The following is a 17,159-nucleotide window of genomic DNA, read 5'->3' as shown; positions in this document are numbered from 1 at the left end:
AAACCATATCCTAGCACAAGCCTAGAGCTTAATTGGAATGTTAAAAGAAATATTAGTAAATTTATAGAAAAAATCTGCTAATATTTTATATACAAAAAAAAGTATTGTAACAAATTGCTCCTGTCTGAACTTCCGGCGGAAGATGACGTGTACACGAGATGATTGAACAGCTTCACACTAAATTATTGAACAACATCATTCTTGGTATTACAAAGCCGTTTAAGATCACCTTTTAATTCTATGAACTCATAAAATCAATCAATAAGTACGCAGAATTCCTATTGATTTAGCATTAATTTAAACAATAATACAAGACATTTTTAATTAAAAACAATACTTACAAAATTACACTTTATTAAAAACTAACTGTGCCCGAGACTTCGTCCGTGTGAAGTCCTGTATTGGAGTTGGCACTGGACAGTACTTGGACATTGCAACATTACTTAATTATTAAAAAATAAAATAATTGTTCTAGTATAAATGCGGCCTAAGTTACTCCGTACATGAGCTACCTGACAATAAAAGTTACGTCAAAATCGATCCAGCCATTTCAAAGATTTGCCGGAACAAACATACAGACAAAAATTGCAAAATAGCTATGTTAGTGTATCGTAAATATATTCATATACATGTAGTAAAAACGATTATTTCAATATTACAAAACGACAGTTCAATATTGTTTATATGTATATATAGATATAACCAAAAAAATTTGAAAAAATCTGGAAAAAGTTGGTTTGAGGTCATCCGATTATTTCCTTTCTTGTTATTACTAAATGTCATAGAGTAAATTGCGTGTTCTTGCCCAAGTATTTTTAAACTAGCCTCTTCTCTTATGCCTCTACAAGAAAAATTAATCAAATCAAAACGGTTAGCAGACACCACAATGAAACAGTAAAGTCAACACACAATTCCTAAGAAAGTTTACTCAGGCTATCTCATAACAGCGCCGGCGACGGCGGAATGCGAAATGAGACGCGGCGAGGGAAATGGCACACGTTTAATGGAAACTTACAAATAAAAAAACTATAATACTACTTTACCTATTAAATAACTTATGAAATACTGCTTTGGCTACCAAAAATACAATTGTTAAGAAAAACAAATAATCATTGGTATAAGTTTTGGTTCATAGTTAATTTTAATTCGCAAACCACAAAATATATTCTTGAAGAAACTATTATTCTTTTCCTTATTCGGCACTTTAACTATTTTAAAGTAAATTTGAGGTCTCTGAATGTATCACTTATTAACTTTTATTTTAAGTAAAATTGTTTGTTTAAAGTTCTTAATTCGCTAAACATGGAATACTGTGGATTTCGACCGCCGCCTTGGCACTTAATTTAATTTAAAAACGAGGGTTGTCTGTTAATCATGTTTTTTAGATATTTTTTAACCTCCTCCATTTCCTTGGTGATACAGACTAGAACCTGTTAGCTGACTAATAGAAACTTTAAACACAGACTTTACAAATCAAATATTATTTTGTCTTTTGTCTAATACTTATTCTAAACGGAATGGATTTTTGCACAGAAAAATATTTGACGCAAAAAAAATCCTATACGTAGTGGCTGATCGGAATCAAAAACAATAAGTCAAATAAAAATTGGGTATTGAATTGTAAACGTGACGATTTTTTTTCTAATATAAGTTCTTCTAAGAACTTTTATATTTGCGCAGATTGAATTAACAATGCTTTTAGAATTTCTAAACAAATGTGATATAACACGAATCTTTCAAATATTGTGACACGAGATATTTATTGATACGAACATTTCATTTTTAATTAAAATTCGTCCGCGTGTAATCCAATAAGACGGTTAAAAGATGCAGAAACAAGCTTAGCTTTAATAGTGAGGGCTTTCTAATCTACATCGGAGTTTCAAGCTGTCAAGTGAACTCACCAAACCGGTTGACCCTTCATGCCGGCGTATGACTCCTCTATCAACAGCGAGTGCAGTTGCATCGCCTCCTCACACCATTACGACACAATAGCGCACAGAAAACTATCACAATTCATTGTTAATTATACAAATTTTAAAAATAATTCACACACACACGCGCAAAATTCGTTATTCGACAAATAATACGTCTACACAACCAGTCTCGTCCGCTGCTTTCGAGCGACTAAAATCGAGTCGAGTGGAGGAACGATCAAGTCGAGTAAAATTATGCGTACCATGTTATACAGAGTAATATGAACTCTAACGCAGTTAGATAAAGCTCATTTTTAATGATTGTGATTTATATTTATAGTGGTTTACGACTGATCCGTAACCCGTAAGATATAAAGTACAAATTTAATTGTTTGTTGTTTCCAAGTTGCTTAGGTCGCGGGGTTGACTGGATGCAGTAGAAAGCAGGCGTATTCTCGCCATTTCGTGGTCTCCACAGATTTTGCATGCTGCGAGCTAACTGGATGTGACAACGTAAAATCGACCAGTATTGCATTGGATATTAAGTTTTGTTTTGTTTTTATAAAGACTTACATTAACCAAAATATAACAATTTTAAACAATGGTAGAGTAGAGTCTGCAACAAAAGCTGCTGCATTAATGCCTCCCTCGATCTTCGTATCACTATAACAGGAAGACAGGCATTAAAATTGAACTATTTACCGCGCTTTGGCTGATGTGTGTGAGGCCGGGGAATAAATTCAGGTCTTCCTTCCCTTCTAAATCATACTGATTTAAGGGGGACCTGGTTTCTTTGATGCCTTTAATTTTGACTATATCGTTTTGTATATTTGTGATAATTATAATAGTAGAACTATCGCGTGCAGGTAACGCTCTGTTACTGGGTCAAAAAGGTCATAAAACTGACGTACGGCTAATTTCAGTTCGTTAACTTTTTATGTAGAGTTATTATTATAATTAGATGAGCAATACTTGTTGTTTTTATTATTTTAATTTTAGTTAATCATTCACTTTGAGTAAGTAAATTGGTTCATCATGATCATTATTTTAATGTCTTTCGGACAAACATCCAGATGAAATAAATTTAAACAAACACGCAAACATAATTATAAGATAAAATGAATGTTTAATCAATTATTAATTTGAAATAACATAAGCCATTCGTGACAATTTCTGATATTGATATGAGGGCGCTAGTGAGCTATATCAGTTTGACTTATGGCCACCGGGGTCAGATAACTTTGTCAGTCTATACCACAATTTACAGGGAACTGTCGTTTGAAATAAGAAAAGTACACCCTGAAGTTTAGTACCGGTCTGAACCGGTTGTTTCGTGTTTTGAATTTTAATTTGAATACATATACCAAACCTTGCTGTACCAAAAATTGGACGAAATAAAACATTTAAGTACGAACATATTACTCGTATTCTATCTCTTTATATTTTTCGCTTTACGTTTTTGCTGCATCTCTTTTTCTCTCTCTCTAGTAGGAAAGAAAAGCTGAGATAGCAATAGGTTTCCAACTATGTCAACTTTAACGAGTGGGAACAAATGTTTAGCTAAGGAAAGCTTCTTGAAAAAGCGAAGTTTTATTGACTGTTACTAACCAAGGTGTTACATCTATTTATTAAATATCATAGTAAGAAAGGATAAAATAACATTGTATTTATGTTTTCAACATTAAAAACCCTCCAGAATCGTGTTCCTTGTAACGAGCCAAATCTATATTTACAAGTGAGGTTACTGACTCCCGGCTTGTATGTTTCGTCAGCTTGCTCTAGTTTTCATTGAATCGCTTAATCTTATTCAATACTAAACAAACGTACTAACAGAAAGATCTGTGAGTCTCATTAACTTTATTTATCAAAAAAGTAACCTAACGTAGTCTAATTTACTCCGGCTTCGGAATACCTATGTCATATTTACAAAACCTATAAATTAAATAGAGATACAATATAAGTTTTAAATTTTCCTTATCATTAAAAAAACAATGTTAAGAGGTTAGGACATAAAGCATCCAAATAATTATACAAACGTACGTAAACAAAGAGTTTATTCTTTCTTTTCTTTCCGCGTTCTAGATTCCATAAAAAGGCTATGCTTTTAAAAATGTCAAGCAATTTTCTGTGCGAGGGATAACAGGCGCGAAATGACAGACAATTTCTAAAAGTGTTTCATCATTTTTATATTATTTTTGAACAATGAACGTTTTATTTTAGGCGGTTACAGGAAATAGCAATGATCATTACGTATCATTGGTGTTAGTGGTGACTCTTAAATATTTCGTTAACATTCTTGTACAACATTCAAAATAAGATTACGACATGCAACAAGATGATAAAGATGACCCCATAGACATAATTATTGCGAAATAATTGAGGTTACTAATTAGGTTAGGTCATCTGGATAACAAAACAAATATAAATGGCTCTTGGCAATCAATTGTAATATGACAGAATTTAAAACGTTGAAAAATATATAATGCTATGCATCTTTGGTGACAGTAAAGTCGTAGTTAGGATAGGTATTTTTAGAAATATCATATGAAGTAGAAATATTTGACAAACGTCTTGTCAGTCCAAAAATCAGAAATAACAATATGCTTACAAGTGTTTGGCCAAAGGAAATTCATTAATAATATAGACTAGTTTATGCCCGCGACTCCGTCCGCGCGCAAATTAAAACTTATTAAATAGCTTATGTGTTCTTCCAGACTATGTTCTACATCTGTTTGCTGTTCTGGAGGGACCTTCTAACAAACCATCCATCCATTTTGCATTTATAATATTAGTAAGATGTACCGCTGTGGAGAGATTTCAGTTCTATATAACAATAATAATAAGTATAGTGCTATGGATATATTTAGAACTACAGGTATTAACACCGTTGTTAAATTTTACGGTGAAATTTCACTGACGTTCCGCGACAATTGGTATAAGAAAATGAGAGGGTCGGCAATATTTTAACAGTGGAAATGCTCATTTATAAATTGTCCTATATACAAAACAGTACGTTGACAATGTCTGTTTAATTGATAATAGAGGTTAGCGAGCTCAAAGTCCGATCAGACTTGAACAAACGCCAGCTGGGACTGGGACGATATATTTTGAGAGTTAAACAAATTCTTAAATACTGTAAAACGTTTATTTTACGAATATAAAGGTACGTACGTTACTTCCCTAGTGACTGGCAATAAGAATAATTTAATAATAAAAAAAATAAGAAGGTCGCTTAACTTAAAAATCATCGAAGAAAAATTAAAGATTAAAAAGATAAAAAAAAGAAAAACATCTTACTAATATCATAAATGCGAATGTTTAGATGGATGAATGGATGTTTGTTTGAAGGTATATAGAAAACGGTTATTCGGATCTCGCTGAAATTTTATATAGATATAGAACATGGTCTGGAGGAACACATAGGCTACTTAGTAAGTTTTTTTTAAATTCCGCGCGGGCGGAGTCGCGGCCGATAGCTAGTAATCCATAAATATTTGAACAAAAGCGTGGTCAATGTCTTGTTTTGATTTTTAAATTCCGTAGTAATAAAAATTGTTTATTATTGAGACGATAAAGCGAAGTATTTAAGAAAAACTTTCCCTCGACTTTCATTGAGAGCTCCTCTTATTCCGAATAATTTTAGAAACATTGTCAGTGATACAAAAATAAACGTCGCTTCACAGTAAATATTCTGAATAGTTTGTACGAAACGTGGAAAATTCTTCATTAGATATGAATCAGACTCGTAATCGAGAAAAATGTGCAAGGACTTCGTGTAATGGCCGTTGACTAACTCTTGTCATTTTTCAATATTAGCATCTTACTCAATATGATAGGATGATAATTTTATAAATATAACTAGTTTTATGTAATTTAAAATAAATTTACAAAATATAACTGCCTTACAGTTTAAATCTTACTAATATTATAAATGCGAATGTTCAAATCGATGGATATATGGATGAATGTTGGTTATTATGTTTTGTTTTGTTTGATTTTTGGATGTTTGAACGTATCTCTAAAACGGCTGCGTGAATCTTTCTGAAATTTGGCATAGATGAAACAGTGTGGAAGAACGCAAATGCTACTACTAAAGTTTTATTTTAAATCTGCACGGACGGAGTCGCGGGCTACAACTAGTACTTTTATAATAAATTATAGCATGTAAAGTTTACACACAAATAATAATGTGTAAAAAATTTGATATTTTTTATTAAGTTGAAATAAAAAATATGCGTATTTTACTTTTTTGTAGGTACTTACTGAAGGTCAAAGTCATAAACGAAAAACGCCGATTTTACATGGGAAAGAAGTTTATAGTATAAGGGTAACAAATAAGCAAGTGGACTAAATTCGCGAAACATCAATCGTGACACATAGATTTTTATATATGTAGATGTACAAAAATAAAGCCACATACTGAAGACACGTTTTTTACGGTCATATCATTTTTAGGTCACAGAAAATGGTTTTCTTTTGCTTCGAAATATTCGAATTGTTTGACATGGAATATATGAACTGAGATTTTTTACATATCTAAGAAAGTTGAAAACAATGTTCATACTATAATGATTTCTATATCTTTATATATATAATTCTCCTGTGAGTGTGTATGTCACTGAACTTCTCTCAAACGACTGGACCGATTTTGATGAAATTTTTTGTGTCTGTTCAAGGGGATCTGGGAATGGTTTAGATTCACAATTTTCATCAAATACTAAAGACGTATAGACAGGACAACGTCTGTCGGGTCCGCTAGTCTATATGTATAAAAATCAATTGCTGTTCGTTAGTCTCGCTAAAACTCAAGAACAGCTGAACGGATTCATCTTATCTTGATCTTAAATGTTCGTGGAGGTCTTGGAAAGGTTTAAAAGGTGAGAAAAACTCGAATAATTGCCAGGAACTAATTAAGTTTTTTTTCATTCCACGCAGGCGGAGTCGCGGGCGACAGATAATATATTTTTTAAAATTATTTGATTAAAATAATCAATGAAGTTAATTGTGTGTAGTGTGAAAGCTTTAATGTAGATTAATAATTATTTTAGGGTGCTATAGAGTGATTAAAAATTAAAAACGGTTATTTCTAAGAAAATGAAAATAAATTTAAGCAAATGAATGAAAAGGTTTTTTAGAGGTTTTGAAAGCCGTTAATTTGTATGGAAGAGCAATTATTTACAAAGATATTTCGGTATATTATGTTGGCAAAGCGGTAAATGTCAAAGATCACTGCAGTACAGGTTGCGTGGGATTGCTACGGCTTTATTAAGAATTTAAAAAAAAAAATCTTTATAACAGGAAGGGCAAACGAGTTGCGGGAACACCGAGGTGTTCATAATGCCCATGGACATCAGCAATACCAGAGGAACCTCAGATGCGTTGCCGGCCTTTGTGCTAGTGATACGCTCGCTTCTTGGAGGACCCTAAGTCGTAGCGATTTGGAAATACCGCCGAGGACAGACCATTCCACAACGCTGCTGTGCGATGCAGGAAGTTACGCGCAAACTGCACGGTTGTGGGTTGCCAGCCATCGAGATGGTGTGGATGGAAACTTCTTATTTTTGGTTTTAAAAATATATGAATTAATTAGAATACTTATTTAAGAACACATCTTACCTATAAATAGAAGGTTAGTGCTTATTATATCTAAAAACGGCTGATTGTAACGATATTGTTTTTAAACTGAAATAATTGTTACTTTTAATATATTGATGTACATCGATGATCAATTTATTACTAGTAGTGTGTTGAGCTTCTTTTTTCTTATTAACGTTTTATAATTTCATATAGAATTATTGTTTCATAATCTTATACATTCACTGTAAGAATGTTGGAAATCTAAAGACACATTGGTACATGTCGGGATTCGAACCCAGGACCCGCAGATTGCAAGTCAAGTGCTTGACTTCTGAGATACCGACGCTCTTGCGCTTAAGGAACACATAGTGAGCAATCTGCACATATTTGAGAATAAATTCAAAGATATGAGTGAAGTCAACCAACCCGCACTGGGCCAGCGTGGTTGACTATGGCCAAGTCACCCTTGATTTAGGGTAGGTTCGGAGCCCCTCGGCACGGACGTGTAGTGAGCTGATGAAGATGATGAATATTATGTATAAAATTACTCTACTCCTCCGAAATGTCTTGATCGATTTCTATGAAATTTTATATGCAAATTCAGAAGGTCTGAGTTGATCTATCTTTAATACCGCGTGGACGGTGTCGCGGGCGACAGCTAGTCATTTATAAAATAATACAAGGTTACAATAAATAAAAACTTGACCGAGATTAGGTGAATGACTTCGCACCACGTGTCAATGTGTACACAGTTGTTCTATTTTTAGTTTACAATACACTTGTGAAATTATTACACACTACCACAGTACACACTCGCTCTAGCTCTGATCCTTTGTTCGTACGACTTCTTTATATTTAATTAATAGCTTCATCGATCTAGAGGTAAAACTAAGCAATAACATTGTATGGATTCTTAGGATTTAACAGTTTTATTTCTATTGATTATAATAGTATACGTAATTGGGGCATACGATAGCGATAGCATGATAGCGACCAAAATCATTTCTCTGTATTTTTTTAATTGAAATTTTGTTTATTTATTGAAGAGTTTTATTAATAGCAATTATCAGACGTCAAATAACATGAAGTTTACCGCGTGTTCATTTAAAAAAAAACATTTTTCTTTACTGCAAATGCCTACATATAAAATCGAGGTCACTTATCATGAAAAATCAAAGCGTGCAAGCTGTCATAACAAGGCAATATAATCCATAAAATATTCGGCTTAGAGCACTTAGTTGAATGGTTATTGGATTTAACGCATTTCCACAGTTAGGAATGGGAACTAAAAGCGTGGATAATACTTCATTCATATACTTAACCCGCTTCTTTATAAAAATAAAATTCAGTGCACAAGCTATGTAAAGGTTCTGAAGCATAAGGCTAAGAAAGCCCACCGAAAACAGAGCCACGTCAAATTCCATACATGGCGGCCATTTTGATATTATTCAATTAATTATTTAGTGAAAAATGTGTGACAAAGTGAAGTGACATATTAAAATATAAGTAGCTAAGTTTTTTTGTAAGATATAACTTTTTTTTTATATATCATCAGGTGGCAAACGAGCGAGCGGACACCTGAAATCGCTGAAATAGCGAAGTGACCGTTGCCCATAGACGTACGCAATTACATATGCATTGCCAACCTTTAATCGACGGAGGAGAGGATGCACAAAAAGATAACATTTTCCCTTTCCATGCATCCTCTCATGCAAAGAGAAATAATTTGCTATTTACGAATTCTAGCGTAAATTGTAGTTTGTCTATAATTTAGAGTTTTGATAGTTATCCGGTATGGTTCTAATTGAAGAAAATAAATTGAAAATCCTATACCTGTATGTCGTTTTCGGTGGTATTTCTTGGTGGTTAGCCTCCGCTGGTTGCAAGTCATTGAAGCTCGAGAAACACCTGGATAAAGAAATATAAAATTATTATTTTTAAAGAAATAGGTCGTGTAAACGGTACTTTTCTAAATGGAGCGGAGATCGATTTGAATCATGTTTTATTTAAACCCCTAGCGGATATTCTGGAAACTAAATCACTCTGTTTCTTCGTAGGATTATATTATCTGGAATACACCTTTAATGATGTCATAAATAGAAATCTCTGAGTAATATCTTACTTCTTACTAATATTATAAATGCGAATGTTTGGATGTATGGATAGATGGATGTTTGTTTGAAGGTATCTACAGAACGGCTGAACGTATCTCGATGAAATTTGCCATCAATGTAGAAGACATTGGCCACTAATTAAGATTTTTTTATACTGCGCGGAAAGAGTCGTGTGCGACAGCTAGTTTATTCATAATAGTTGGCTAAGATAATTAACTGCGATTAATGTATTTTATTAGCAGAATATTAGCAGGAATTTAATACTAATAGTTTTTACTGTTTTTGATAACTCTACTAAAAACTAAGCTCTCAGTAAACTAAGATTTGAGTTTTTATGCAATTTGTATCACTTTTGTTCTTTATTTTGAGAAATAATTGAAACTAATTACATTCATCATTACTCTTTAGTTGTACATCGCGTTACATAAACTTTGTCTATGACTGCTGCAGACATTTAAACTAAAAGGAAAAGCATACAAACTTGAGCGCATAGCTTACACCCCCTAGCGTTTCATTTAAAATAGCCTCCCCGACTTCACAATTTTCTCTCAAGGCTACGACTTTTGTGAGTAACAAAGCGAAAAACTTTTTGATAGTACGGAAGAGCTCACTTTTAATTTAGACAGCGTCGCCCACGGCCTTGCAACAGACGTCGCGCTTTAACTTTTAGTTTATTGAAATAATATAAAAGAGAAAGACAATAAAACATAAATTAAAAATAAAAATCACGAAAATAACCTCCTTCTTTTTGAAGTAGGCTTATAAATACAAATATAAGGTTGTATTTTTTTGTCTATTTTACTAAAAAACCAAAACTTTCGCTTGGTCAGAATTTTAGCATCAGAATTTGATGTAGAGTATAACAAAGTATACAATGTAAACAGAGTGCTTTTGTAAATTCCTGTTGACTACTACTACTACTTTAATTTCCCTTAGTAGTATTCAATGTTGCCCGTGAGGAAATCCCTAGGCACCTTTCCTGCACTAATCAGGTATCATTATGACATTTTTAGGTTCTGTACCTAACAGGAAATAATTGGAACCCTTATAGGATCACTTTGTTATCCGTCCGTCTGTCTGTCAAGATCTTTTTTCTCAAAAACGTGCGAAAATATCAAGCTGGAATTTATTGTTTAGAATCACATTACATTTGTGACCATTCAGTCAGTATTCTTTAATATTATTTGAAAATACCTTATTATAATTTATTTTTATTTTAAGCAGGTACAAAAATATATGTAGGTGTTAAATTATAGCTCTTATACATTATAGATATTGTGTGGGTAACGAATTTAAGTCTTTGTACATAAAACACAACTTCACGGATCGCTTGAAGTGTTGTGTACAGTTTGTTTAAAGACTGTTATATACTAGAAGTGGAACATAAATAAATCATACTGATAAGAGTCGATACAGTTATCAATAACCCGTTACAAGTGACTGACTTGTTTATTGAGTGTGCAACCATCATCTCTCCGGCACTCGCTAACTAATCTTATAAATGCGAATGTTTAGATGAATGGATGTTTGTTTTGAAGGTATCTCCGGAACTGATGTATGGATTTCGCTGAAATTTGGCATAGATGTAGAGTATAACCTGAAAGAACATATAGGCTATTAATAAGTTTTTTTTTTAATTCCGCGCAGACGGAATCGCGGGTAACAACTAGTTAGATAGTATGTTACTTTGTTCTTGTTGCAGTTATAGTCAAACCATTCAGTTGAAAAATCAAGCGGTTTCTTTTTTAATTAGCTTGTAGTAAAATAATTATAGTGAGTCCGAAACTGTTTCAGTCACCCTCTGAATATGTCCTTTATTGCGACCTAATTAAAAAATATCCGTTTAAAGCTTTTGCAAATGGAGTTATTGGAATTTTCTTTTCAATTTATATGGATAAATAATTGTTTTCTGATAAATGATGTACGTAAATTGGTAGTCTTATAGAAGCTGATGTAATCTGACAATTAAAATAAATTGCACAGCTTTATTAATTTCAGTATACGTAAAAAATAAGGTTTTATACCCTCATTTCTCTGGTCATAAAAGGTTAAATATTTAAAAGGTTAAATAGTACGAATTTTAATATAATTTCTCTGACATAAGTTTGTACAAAATAGAACGGACATCGTAATTTTGTTGTAATTCAAATTATTTCTTAGCAGCGCCTATTTCAAGTCCAGCTACCCTAAGATAACCTTTGTGCCACTTCCATTCATTCGTGCGTCACTACACTATATGATAGTATACAAGTTTTATGGCTTTGCTTACTATTTATATGTTTTTACAGATATGTTTTAATTTCAGTTTTCCAATAGCATTAAGTTTTTTCTGCTATCAAAATCCTAGTTGTCGCCCGCGACTCCGTCCAGGCGGTTTTAAAAAACTTAATTAGTAGCGTATGTGTTTTTCCAGACTATGTTCTACACCTATGAAAAATTTCAGTGAGATCCATGCAGTCGTTCTTTAGATACCTTCAAAGAAACAGACATCCATCCGTCTAAACATTCGGATTTATAATATTAGTAAGGTTAGTAAGATACCGAAAGGCAGAACGATTTGGAGGGAAAATAAAAAATATTTTAGAGATGTTTTCGTTCATTTCTGTCACGAATTGTTTATTTATTTACGAGTCAAACCATGCCAAACAATGAGAACCTAAAGTTTATAGTATGAAATGATTACTCTTAATTTTTTCACGGAAAATACATCAAAGATTATAAAACACGTGTTTCTTGTATCGTATGTTTTTGTATGTCAGGTTCTTTACATTTCTTGAGAGTAATTTATTCAAGGCGTTTATATCTTCTCGTCTCCACAATTTCTGACTGATTTGTTCTGTTCGACAAACAGTTACAGATATTTATACTTTACTAGCTGTCACCCGCGACTCCGTCCGCGCGTGATTAAAAATAGATGTTGGCCGATTCTCAGACCTACTCAATATGCTCATAAAAATTCATGAGAATCGGTCAAGCCGTTTCGGAGCAGTAGGGGAACAAAAATTGTGACACGAGAATTTTATATACATGAGTTATCGTTTCAATTTAATGAATCGTCTTAGGTGTAAAAGTAAAAAAAAACTCACTATTTTAATTAAGCAAAACGAATATGTTCAAAAAAGACCAAGAGTCTGTACATGTTGTTTATTCTAATAAAAATGTGTATGACAAACTGTAGTTAATGACGTTGCATATTTATTTTTAATTTTCTTAACATATATTAAAGTATGGTTAACTGACCATTTTCATCAGGCAAAGTTGGTGATTGATTTTTAAGCAGTATAATGTAGTTTCAGGCTATCTTTTTTACGCACTAGTTTCTGATTTGCAGCGGCTCTCGGCGGCAAGATTATTCAAGCTTCTTTTTTTATGTCATAAGGTGGCAAACGAGGGAATGGGCACCTGAAATCGCTAAAATAGAGAAGTGACCGTTGCCCATAGACGTACGTATGTACATATGCTTTGCCTACATTTAATCGACGGAGGAGAGAATGCACAGAAAGAAAATATATTCCCTTTTCATGCATCCTCTCATCCGGAAAGTCCACTTCCACGTCCCATCCTTTCCATATGGGAAGAGAAAGAGGACTAAATTAGGCCTCCGAGATGCACACTCATCATACGAAACGCGGAATTGCTTCCACTTCACGCCTGTCTTCTAAATGGTCGTGGTGTCCACAGGGCGAGCCCGGTCCATTCGTGCGAAGTTGTTAAAGATGTTCTTTTTCTCTTTGTTGTAATATTCGATGTTTTCGTCCAAATAAACACGTTCTGGAAAATTTCAAGAATTCTTACAGATTGATTAGATAGTTTATGACCTGAATTTTTCAATGTGCGAAAATTTAGATAAACCTTATCTTATCTAACAATGTGCAATTTAATCAACAAATATATTGAAATACCTAAAATATTATAAGGTTACTATTTTTTTTATATCAAAAGGTGGCAAACGAGCAATCGGCCACCCGAAATCGTTGAAAAATCCTCATTCTCTCATCCGGAAATTCCACTTCCACTTATACTGAATAGTATATTTAGTAATACGCATAGATAAAACCAGTACTGGAATTTTTAAATTTTCAGTTATAATATAATATAATTTAATTATAGTACCTGTATGACCGAGTTTTGCTCGGTATTTTTTTTTAAATTGTGTTTTTTGGAAATTATATTTAAGTAGGAATTACTAATAAAATGATGAAATATGAATAATATTTTCCGATCTTACCGATAGAAAAAGTTAAGTTTATATTTAAATTGATTATCGATAAAACACGAATAAAATTACATTTTCTAAAAATGATTCCTATCTAGATCTATTTATCGCCCCCGAAACCACCTATATACTAAATTTTATGAAAATCGTTGGAGCCGATTCCGAGATTCCAAATATACACACACACGTATATGTATCTTGTATATATATATATATATATATATATACAAGAATTGCTCATTTAAAAATATAAAAGATACAATATCGAAATTTTCTCACCCCGAATTCAAACAGAGTCAACGAAGTCTAAATAATTATTTTATATCGTCGCTAATATTATATTAATTACCTTGTTATTAACTAAACATAATATCTTATCTTACGAAAGTTTGTAAACGTTAATACCAAGTTATACGATTCACTTTTTTTCAAAGCGCCTGTAGCTTTTTAATTAGCATTTCATTTACCTATTAAATTCAAGATCATGACAGACGCTAGCTTATTTTATTTATGATCTACTTTATATTAATAAGAAAGTTTATTATTTTTTATTTGGACAAACTACTTTCTTATCTTACTAATATTATAAATAGGAACGATTAGATGGATGAATGGATAGATGTTTGTTAGAAGGTATCTCCAGAAAGGTTCAACGGATCTCAATGAAATTTGGTTGTAGAACATATCCCAGAAATAACATAGACTACTGATTAAGTTTTTTAATTCATAATAATTTAATTTATAATAACTTCTTAATGGTTTTTTATAAATGCCTATTTTATTCATTATTATTTTATCAACGATTTACGTTTAGTCATTCTTAACCTCTTTTAAGTAACTATAACAATAATCAGGTAAATCAACCAACAGACGGGGCCGCGGACGAGAGCGAAAGCGTGCTCGTGATCCCGTCCCGATGCGTTGGAAGAACAGGGGGGTTTAGTGTGTATGCTTCCGATCCGGAAGAGAATCCCACATAATGCATAAAGCATTCCCCTCTGAAAAAAAGGTAAATCAACCAAAACAAGCCCCCGCACACAAGTCAAATTACAGAAGACAAATAATTAAATATCTAAATTGCAATCAATAACTTAATCTTTACATATATTGACCAAACATTTCACTAGATAATAACCTTGCTTACTATTTAACATGCTGTAAGCTTTAAAACAACAGTTATAATTAGATTAAAACATTAGAAATAATTGTATATAATTGTCTAGTGGCTCATTATCATAGTGGTGATATGACATTTATTTACAATGTAAACACAATGTTTATCAGTCAGCACGCTCTTGTTAAATAAAAATATTTGTTGAAGGATTCGTTGCACGGACTAACATAGTGCATGGTAAAGCATTCCAGTAGCTTCGCTTCAGTTTATCAGTAGCTAGATGTGATATTATCTTACTAATATTATATATGCTAAAGTTTAGATGGATGGATGTTTGTATGAAGGTATCTCCAGAACGGCTTAACAAATCTCGATGAAATTTACCATACATATAGAACATAGTCTGAAATATCAAGAACACATAGCTAATTATATTTTTTTAATACCGCGCAGGAGTAATGGGCGACAACTAGTGACTTAAAAATGACATATAAAGAAGCGTGATTATAACATTTTCAAGATTGAAGTTAAAAATACAATCGTTATGATTTATGTATACACGGAAACAGTTCTATTTTGATACTGAGATAGTTTGAAAGCGGCTATGAGCGAGTGGCCCGCAGCGCCCCTGACCCTGCGACCTCTTTATCCAAAGGTTACGTGTAGTTTCAAGAAAACAACCTTCTGTGTACAAATAATTAATATCTATTAGTTTGTATATCAATATTATAATTCCTGCACGTGACGAATTAATCACGTTTACAGCAAAATTACGCGATAATTTAGCGTACATTTGTATCATTATTAACCTTATGTCATTAAGGTGCGATAATTTTTGATGACTTTAGCGCAACCAGCCAGCACGAATTATATTTTTATTGTTGGACTTGGTTTTGGACGCAAATCCGTCTGAGCCGAAATAAAAATTGGCTACTGCACTGCTTGTAACCTAACACACTTTGTAATCTTTGTTTATCATTATGTCGATTGCCAAATTATCAAAATCCTATTATTTTGCATTTCCACAGTATTTCTTAATAAATTAAATTAATAATAATACACTAATTAGCTACCGCGACATTTTTAACATGGAAATATTATTTCTGATTTACAAATAAATAAAGCGTTTGATAACTGGATTGTTGGACTTTGAAACCATTGATCTGGAGGAAAGCAATTTGGGAATGTAAACAAGATAACATTTTTGGTTTTATCATTATTAACCCAACTTTATCATGAGATTGGCTATGATGTGATAGATATATACATTTTGTTTGTCACTTTGTGTATCATGTCTTAAATGATAGTTTGTGTTTATAGAGCGGTCGAGATAAGCGAAATTAAGGGGTTCAACATCATCAGCTCACTATACGTCCCCACCGAGAGGCTCGGAGCCTACCCTAAGTTAAGGGTGATTAGGCCATAGTCAACCACGCCAGCCAAGTGCGGGTTGGTTGACTTCTCACATATCTTTGAATTTCTTCTCAGATATGTGCAGGTTGCATCACGATGTTTTCCTTCACTTTAAGATCGTCGGATAAATGTACACATGTAAAACGGAAATTGAAAAACACATTGGTACATGGCGGGATTAGAACCCAGGACTTGCAGATTGCAAGTCAAGTGCTTGACCCCTGAGCCACCGACGCTCATTTAATCCGAAATTAAGGGGTTAAGCTACAATAATTCGCATTATAGCTTCACCTGAATTATTGTAGCTTCAATTTGTTAATTGATCGGAGTATTCTATTTTCAACATTATTGTTGTGAAGGAGGAAGTTGTTCTGTTCCATATTTGAATTTAAGAGAAATATAATATTTTGTGTATTTAAAACCAGCTTAAATGAAGCATTATTTCATAAAATAAAAGCACATGCTTGTATCCTAAGAAATGTGGAATAGAATTTTTTTTTGACTACTATTTTGTTAGTCTGTATACAATAGAATACATAAAATGTATTCTTGGGATTTTAAGGCGTATCCAATGTCTATTAATCGGATTAATTAACACTTAGCTCTGATGTAGATAGGTCTTCAGACGTCTGAAGTGGGATTAGAGGGGTTTATTCTATACTAGATGTCGCTTGTGACTCCGTCCGCGCAGAAATAGTGTCCTTAAATCTAAGTTTTCCCATCCCTTCCTTACAAGATGTTGGAAGGGGAAAAGGGAAATATTAGGCCTACGGTAGCTACACTTTTTTTTTTTTTTTTTTTTTTTTTTT

The 17,159-nt window shown here is 32.8% G+C and overlaps 1 protein-coding gene across 2 annotated transcripts in view; it reads right to left on the bottom strand.

Annotated features, from left to right (window-relative positions):
- LOC106115942 (uncharacterized) overlaps positions 1-17,159 on the bottom strand; it is a 59,982-nt gene that overhangs the window by 35,216 nt on the left and 7,607 nt on the right. Inside the window, exon 2 of one of the 2 annotated variants that reach the window (XM_013309603.1) lies at positions 9,327-9,401. In XM_013309603.1, the coding sequence (XP_013165057.1) occupies positions 9,327-9,401 (75 nt within the window). Of the gene's footprint in view, positions 1-1,904; positions 2,117-9,326; positions 9,402-17,159 lie in introns of those variants that run through there. The other variant, XM_013309604.1, reaches the window with a different exon arrangement.

Source organism: Papilio xuthus, unplaced genomic scaffold (genome assembly GCF_000836235.2).
Source record: "Papilio xuthus unplaced genomic scaffold, Pxut_1.1 DF827777.1, whole genome shotgun sequence".
NCBI classification, from domain to species: Eukaryota; Metazoa; Arthropoda; class Insecta; order Lepidoptera; family Papilionidae; genus Papilio; species Papilio xuthus.
This window is presented reverse-complemented; position numbering and strand designations above follow the sequence as displayed.